Consider the following 9,210-nt stretch of genomic DNA (forward strand, 5'->3'; position numbering starts at 1 on the left):
CAATTTCTTTGACTTCAACTGGAAAATCGTGATAGATATTAGTCTTATACAACTGTCTTTCATATTACAATGTCATCTCATATATTGACTATCTCTTGTTTTGTTTTGTTTTTCACCCAATCCTATCATCAGCAAATCATCCACGAGAACAGGAATAGAACTAATGTATGAATCAGTAATTAACTAAATAATTTTTACAATGTAACCCTGTACAATTCACATTTATAGCTTTCTATACAGTTATCTTTAAAATTATGAAGTCAATTAAGCTTGATCATGATATATATATAACCGTAGCTTATAACCCTATTCAGTCAAATATGTAATACTGACTTAGTCTAATAGTATCACATTGATTACACCCTCTTTTTGCATAACTGAATAAGTCATGGCCCCCCAAATGCCCTGGTACAGCCGAGGGTAGGGAGAGTCAGCTCTCTTTCTCTCTCTAGAAATGCTCTCGCATTGACACGCGTGTACAGCCACTTCCACGGAAATCCTACTGACTGCGTTCTTGCAGCGAGGCTGTTGTTTACGAAATTGAGAGGACGAAAATCGAATGTCCGACGCTTTAACCGGGTTGGTGGACACGGAGGGTTCACCTAGGAGAGTTGGAAAACCCTTATTCCAAACCAATGGGCTCCAGGATCCTGAAGCAACAAATGGTCACCGATTACCATGAGACTGTATCTCCTTACGTTGCTCCACTGCCTTGTGGGTCAGGTCTTTATGTCGAAGGCTTCGGATGTGGCTTCTTAAGAAAGCCATCTGCTTCAGTCTGGGCACCCGAGCAGTATCACAGCTCACGCACAAATCAAGTGACTTGTGTGGTACATATGTATTCGGTGCCCCTTTGTACCAATATTTATGTGTTCAAACAAATAAATAATAATTAATCTATAAACTAACTCAATGAAACATTGAATATTGTGGTAATCTTATTAGTGAAGTCTGAATTATTTTGCGAGTTGGACTAGTTTAATATTCTTTGTATTCATTTTTTTGTTTGATGAAAATTACTCATGACACTAAGATTTAACTTCAACCTTTGAAAAAAAGACGAACTTCTCTATAGTCTTTTGATAGTCGTTTTATTTTGTGAATACTACTTTTCTCTGTTTATAGATCAATAACTTAATAATTATAGCATTCGACTTCTAGCCAATAAATCCCAGGTTTAAACTCTGCTTCATCTTGTTTGACTTGAACAACAATCAGTTAGTTTCACTAGTTCTTACTCGATGCCAAATACACAATTAAATTGATCAACTCTGTTTAAGTTTTATTCAAATGATCAACTCATATAATTTCAATTGTAATCATATACAGCAGAATATCTATCAAATACTATGTTAACTTAAACTATTTAAATATTTCTTTATGAAATTATGGTAACATTATTACTTACTGCATTGGTTCAATGAAATTTGTTCTCTATAAACTAATTATCTAATCACTTCTTATTTATTACATTATATATACGTTCATTAGATAGGCTATTTATTGTATGTGCAAACGTTTCACGGACAAATGAGAGAAAACATAAGAATATTTGGATTATTCGTTTAATTATCAGTTCTTTGTTGTCATAATCCTAATTAATTAACAGTATAGAGGTTATGAACTGTTATTTGAATCACGAACTGACCTAAAATGGTCGAGCAATATCACGGATTGATTGTAATCAGACATAAACACTGTTGAATTCTGCCCCAGTGATCTAGAAGCTAAGCATTCTCGCGAGAGACCAAAGGTTCGGGGTTCTGTTCTTAGTGCTTAGATTGTGGATATGCACTACTATTGTGTGGAGCATATGTGTTTGATGCCCCTTTGTACCAAACTTGATGTGTTCAAATAAATAAATAAATGGTCAGTCACATATAGTATAAAACATAGAGCATATATCCATAGATTCATGTTGTCATACCACGTTAGCATAATGCAATAAAATCATCAAGACAAATATTAAAGTAATGGAAGTAGAAACAGTATCAATAGTAGTAGAAAACATTTAATTTAGACAATAGTATCCATGACGAAATAGTAAACTCGTTGAATAAAAAGGAGATAATTGAACACATATGATTTGTGGGAAGCACAGAGAATAAATTTATCTGTTATTTTAACTGATTCTGAGTCATATCACCCAATGTCCTTAGTAATCAGTTACGAAAATTGCGTGGACACAAACCTAATAATTTTTACTTACCAACACTTTCTAATCCAACAATAAATGACCTCATGAACTGATGCCACATCCTCGATTGGCTGGGCCCCAACTTTCTTCCGGCACTAGCATAATTTCGACTATTAGAATTCCAAATATGATACTCATCCATATACTTTGGTTCGTACAACTTAATTGTATATCAATATATTTCATCAAACTAAATTTTTACCTAAACCTCCAAGTATGGAGACCTCTATGTGTTAAATAAATATCATTCGTTTTTTCTATGCGATATTCCTTTGTTTATTTTGTTGCTTTTTAGTTACTGGGACATAAACGTTGTCCAAGTGATACATCGTCATTTTTGAAAATTTTCTCTCCAAATTTACGTCATATACAAAGTTTAGCATCTTTGTCACAAATATCTCAATCATTTGATTCAGTGGCAAATAGTTGCTCAACTATTGAATACACTAGTGTAGGCAATGTTATTTCAAGGTATGTGTGATATTTTCAAGTTGACTGAGTGATTTTGCTCATTTAGATGCCATTAGTTTTTTTATATCTAGTTATCTGGTTAGGGCATTGGTATGAGATGTTTGGAGATAATTGGCAGGAAAACCTGCTCTACTTTAAGTTTTTTACTAGTTGGCAACCCTCAACAATAGAGGCGCGTATATGCAACTTTATGAGAACTGGTGTTCCCTGATGGATTTGAAATGTATCACTCAGCTTCATAGTCTAGAAGCTTATCACTGAGTTATTCGGGCCACAACCGACTGACTCTACTGTATGACTGAAGGAATAATACTAACAATAGAAAGAGCCCTCTTTATTTGAGTTTCCACACCTGGATCCAACTGTCGCTCTAATTGATTACCATAATTAAGATCCCGTCCACTATAATCTTTATCGAACGAAGTCTCTTTGTGATACTCAATTCCGTAATGCTCACTGTTACAGTTTCAATTAGACAGATTCTGTAAGTTGGTTCGACTTCGTATAATTGACATTTCAGATTGTTTTCATGAGTTAGCATCAAGATGTTCTGTATGCAATCTATATTTAAGACTATCTCACAGATATATTTATTTTTACTTCTCTATGTCCATTTAACAGGAATGCTAACTTATTAAGTTCCCCTGACATCAATAATACTAATGACTTTCGCTTAACTATTGTACCTACTAAGTATGCTAACGCCTAAATAGCGTCACTCAAGTAAACCAGGTTAACTTCTTCCTAACATTAGCTCACTTTTATGAAAACATGAAAAAAGTCAATTGATGGACTCTGTATTTCTTGACGACTCACATGATAACAGGTATCGATTGCAAAAATACAACTCAACAGAAATGGGAAATAACAGTCTGTATATAATTGGCTCATTTGTAGTAGAAAACTGAATAGTAAATACATAATTAATTAGAGATAATTTATAGACAATAAAATGATATGTCAATGGATACTGATCTCAGTAAAACCTTACAATTAGGGTAATGCGAAAATACCCTTGATATGCAACAAAAATACGTATGATAATTATCAAAATTCCACCTATTTCATTTATTCATCGGGGTATTTACTTCTGTACATATTGATAATATAAATTTATGATCTCCTTGAAAAAATATTCTCTAATTTTGTCTTACACATTTCTTGCTGCCCCTTCAGTTCAAGAAAAGCTGAAATGTCGACATCGCCACGTTTAAATGTAATAGACCAACCGACTACTACTACTAGTACAACCACTACTCTTGGTGTTCAACATGTATCATCTAGTGGGAATTCCGATAATTTTCTCTCACCATCACAACAACAGCAATACTTTTCATCAACAATGTGTTCATCTACACCTTTACGACATATTCAATGCAATCAAACCATGATACATAATAATAAAAATATGAAAACTGTCGATAGTGTTGATACTACTGCTACTAATGATTATGATGATGATCTTTTCGGTGCTGCTTTTGACGCGATTCGCGGTAATAGTGGTAATAATAATGATAATAAACATCAATAGATCACAGTAAGTAATTGTAATGACACTTCTTATTTACATGTTCAAGATCTTTTCTGTTTATTTTTAAGTGAATAGTGTCAAGTAGTTTGTGGTAGTCGACGGGAAGCGTTGTTCTGAACTCCTTAGTTTCCTCCTGTTTGTTACGCATATTTGCGCAAATATGGTGCATATTTCTATAATTTACTGAACCTTGCGTTTTTTTTAAAATATTATGCGTCGTTTTAATTTTAATCAACGAAAATTTATTCGTTTTCCTTTAATTTGACTTAACTCGATTAATTTTATTTAGTGAGTCGCACGCTACTTTTTAAATTTATAAGTAGTGTCATGTGCTCAAATCAAATAGTTTGATTTATTGAATGCAATACACAGAAACTAAGAAACAAGTAGTGTTTAATTCCACTTTTAGTGATAATTATCGTATTTTAGGAAAATTTCAAACATTCTTTTGAAATCCATCTACAGGCTTGATAACAATAAATTATACAATTACGTAACAAACTATTTACTAATGAGCTACAATTCATAGTCAGAACTCAATAATGCTTATCTGGAATACACTCAGTGTTCATAATTTAAACGAGGAATATACACAGTTGATGAGGTCTTTAAAAAAACAAGTAAAATATTTAGTTAACTTATCAAAATTTGTCTGTTCAGCATTATGGATTGTATTGTAACCGTTTTGTAACTAATTCCATGTACCATGTCATGTAATACGATACACGTGCTGTATTATGATGTATACTAACATTCTTTGAACATCAATCTAGATTTTATGAAGGTCACATATCATAATGATTAGGGTCTAACTGTGAAAGATCTTATTCAAGTGAAGTTTTTTTCTGTTAAACCAAATGTATTGAGTTGTTCATCTGTTTATTATTTATCTTTTGATCCCTACAGAATAACCAATATTCAATGCAATCATTCTTTGAAATAGTTTCCTACAATCTGAACAATTCCACTGTTGTTGATGGTGTTTACTTTATAATATCTACTCCATTGTCATGTATACATGAATCAATCTGCTTATAAAAAATATTCCTACATTTTAGATTTCATTCAGTCATGATTTCTTCTTTGTTTTTTTTTTAAACCAAAAAAGCATCCAAATTTTTAATGTTTTAGTAGATTTATACTTTAGAATGGATTGATGATGATTTAACCAGTGAATTCAATCAGATCTCAAATTCTTTTTAGATTGAAGTAGTATATTTATATTTTTTGATATCAATGGGATTAACTTTCTTTCATCCCTTATTTGAACAACGCCTATCTAAGATTCACTTGCTATATATATATATATATATATATATATATATATATATATATATATATATATATATAGTTTCATCCTCTCTCTCTGTGTCTTCTGACCACACATGGATTACATATTGCACAATTTGAATACACTCTCCTTTGATCTTTGATTGAATATATCCTGTATGATTTCTTTCTTATAATATTTGCAAATGTAATATGTATATAATGATGTGTAGATTTTCTTACAAAACAATTAATATAATTTATATTTATACATACATAGAATGTTATGGAAGTTGATTTATTTTAATTAACCGGATAATTTGACTACTATACTTACTTTCTTTATCCTTGATCATTTGAAACAAACAATACTTGTTTAATGTTCTATGTTAATGAATTACTATCTTCAATTCACTGTTCATCATATGATCTGTATAATTTTCTTACTTGTAAGCCTAATTTAATTTTGTGTCTTATTGTGTGTGTGTGTGTTCGCTTGTATCTGATCCACACGTTTATTACTTCTGTTCATTATGTATTAATTCGTATTTCATTCTATCTATGTATTTGTGTGTATGTTCTAATGCTTATGACTTTTGTCTCATTTTCATTTCTTCTTGTTTATGATGACTACAAGTAGATTTTGCAGAAAATAACCATTATATATATATATACATTGAAAAGATTATCCTTTGGTTACTATTTCACATTTTATTCTCTAATTGTATTCGAAACCTATTCTGGTTGATTGATTGATTCACTAATGGTAGTATTCAGATTCTTGTGTGTGTTTTTTTCGTCTATTTTTTCTTTTGTTATATCTGATTAACAGTAAATTTCCACTTTAAAGGTTGTGTATTTGAAATTGAGAGAAAAAAAGAATAATTTTCTGACACATTTTGTTAAGAAAAACCTTGATGAGATAAAGTTTCTTTTGTTTATGTCAAAAATTGGATTCTGTTACTAATGGATCTATTAAATTTAAAGGTGTGATCTTTGTTGTTGACCATGACAAGTATGTGTAGTCGTCCTTCATCCATAAGGTGTATTACCATAAATTTCTTTGACAATGTATTTCATTATTGAAGAAACGTTCTAATCACTCGTAAATATTCTTCATTGAAATTATCACCAATAGAAACAGAATAGAAATATGTTTGTGATTTACTGGTCGTTAACTGTATTATATCACTTGACAAGTTTATCAAATATTATTAGTATGAATACATTATTTAAAGGAATTAAATTAAAACTGATCCATTATACTAGTGCACAAATGTATATTCAAATTCAATCATATATTATGAAGAATATTTGTAATTTAAGATGAGGATTTTAGGATTGTGTGCACTGAACTGGTTGGTCTAGTCATAAAGACAACTAAAATAACTATATAAATAATGGTCACATAATTATGGACGAAAACTGACTGAATTATAGATTATCAGAATAAATGTGTAATCAGTTGTTGGGAAATCCTAATAATGCTTCATTCTGTAGTTTATGCTGATAGTGTTGTCTAAAAAGACAATAAAAGCTTCATAACTAAAGAACCTAGTTTAAACGAGATGACACCTACAGAATTCATTACATATAGATACCTTTTATTGAATCTGTAGTTTTTCGTAAATTTTGATAGAATAAGTCTGTCCATTGCTGATATTATGGAGATCTTAAATGACAGATCAGTTAGTGACCTGAAAAACTGATTTCCTCTCGCTCTCCATAACTTCCACTTATATTTATCATTAATATATTGTATATAAGCCCGTCCTTTTATTACATAGAAAACCTATTTTCCTGGCTAGTGTCGGTGTTTTGATTTTATATCAGGCTTGTATTAAGTAAGTAGCTATCATCATTCAGACATACTTCGCATCATTTCATACAATCATCTGTCAATTAGCATTCTTCTGATTCATGTTAACAACTGTAAATTCGTTCATAAAACCCTACCTCATAATTAATTCTTCAACTTGTTTTGTAAAGTTCTCTCTTTCCAATCAATATTTATTAGAATGTTTAAACAGACTATTACTAAATGAGTATTGTTTTTTTGCCTAAAATAAGTTAGTCAATTATGCTCCATTCACTTATATTTATAACTTCTATTCAAATAATGATTATAGAATAACACTGGAAATATTTTTGTTTTATTGTGAAATGTTAATACATAACAAAGTTTATCATGGCAATAATCCATGATATCTGATGTGATAATGGAATGTTATCAGATTCTTGTAAAATTATTTTCGATATATAGTTGTAATTGTGTTTTCTTTTTATAAAAAAACTACATACATCATTTGGTAACATGATCATGTTGATTAACATTAACTGGATGTTGTTAGTGTTCACTATCGATTAAGTGTATCTTTCATGAAATCATTTATATTCCCCATCCTTTCACCTTGATAAGTCTTCTAATTGAATGCTAGATTCGGTTCCTAAGCTCTTCTATTACCCCCAGGCTAGATCTACACAACAACTTGAACACGGGAGAAAAGGCAATATATATATATGGGGGAGTTGAATAGGGGGGGTGATTCAGCAGTTAAAGTACTCTGTTCTCAGCCAGTAGGTGACAAGTTCCAACCCTGATTCATTTACTTTGATTTGGACATCACGTTACAATCATCAGCTTTTAACTAACCGAAGTTCGAAGCCTAATGAATAAGCCTTCGCAAATGAATTACATGCATGTCGATGTATTTGCAACATGTGTTGTTAATACGCATATGAAATCAAATTAATTCTAGAAAATGTGAATTATTATTATTCCTTTTATTATTACCATTTATGTGATCTCATATTATTCATAAACTTTCTAAAAAATTGATCTTTTGGCGAAATAACAAGAATATCAATGTAGTTTTGTGAAAAAATTGTTACTATGAACATAATTTTTATTAGAGACTGGTATCATTAATAAACATCTTTAATTCCACATTAGTATCGAACCTAAGTATTCGTATAATAAGCATAATAGGGATTCATCCAATGAGTCAGAATCCAGTAGTCTCCCTTTATTCCTCGCTTCAGTTAATTCGGTAATTTAGCATGATTCTCTTCCAAGTTCGTTGTTAAATCGCTGGCTCATCCTTCATTTGTCCAACTTTTTTATTGAGATGTTTAAGATCCCATCTCCAAGTTTCTCAACATAAATCTTCACTCATTTGTGAAATTAAACTAAATTCTTCAAACTGCTCACATGTCATAAAAGTAGCATGATAAATATTTGAGATGCTTTTCCGTTGGGAATCGATATTTAACTGAACTAAAATATGTAAAACTCGTTGTTTTCGGAAAAGAAGACTGATAGTTTTCAAATTTTTTTACACTCAAAATACATAGACAAAGATATGTACATGGACAAATTTAAAACATTGCGTTTCACACATATCTCAATGTAAATAAAGACTATACCGTTTAAACATAAACGGAAATGGTATGTAAATAATTTACATTTATATCTTGAAAGAAAAGTCTGTTTGTTATTTGCACTCCCTAATACTAGACCTTCCAAGAAATTCCTATTCAGGCAAAATGAATACCACAAATTTTCATATATATATTCGTGTACTTATTCACCTTAGTACCAGTCTGTTTAATGTATACACAGACTGTGATTGCAAAATAATACTATGCGAAATCCAAGTTTTATGTATGTATATAGAGACACATATACAATATATATCCCGACCGACCATTACCAATGTATATAAACACTTACTATCTTAGT

General features: G+C 30.8%; 1 protein-coding gene across 1 annotated transcript in view; it reads left to right on the plus strand.

Moving 5' to 3' along the window:
• Window positions 1–7,661, plus strand: part of BMP2K (BMP-2-inducible protein kinase) — a 34,397-nt gene extending 26,736 nt beyond the window's left edge. The window contains exons 10-12 of the mRNA XM_012937825.3: window positions 2,493–2,668; window positions 3,845–4,205; window positions 5,106–7,661. Of these exons, the coding sequence (XP_012793279.1) occupies window positions 2,493–2,668; window positions 3,845–4,199 (531 nt within the window). The 3' untranslated portion in view covers window positions 4,200–4,205; window positions 5,106–7,661. The remainder of the gene's footprint in view (window positions 1–2,492; window positions 2,669–3,844; window positions 4,206–5,105) is intronic.
• Window positions 7,662–9,210: the final 1,549 nt, after the last annotated feature.

This window comes from Schistosoma haematobium, chromosome 6, assembly GCF_000699445.3.
Source record: "Schistosoma haematobium chromosome 6, whole genome shotgun sequence".
In the NCBI taxonomy this organism is placed as follows: Eukaryota; Metazoa; Platyhelminthes; class Trematoda; order Strigeidida; family Schistosomatidae; genus Schistosoma; species Schistosoma haematobium.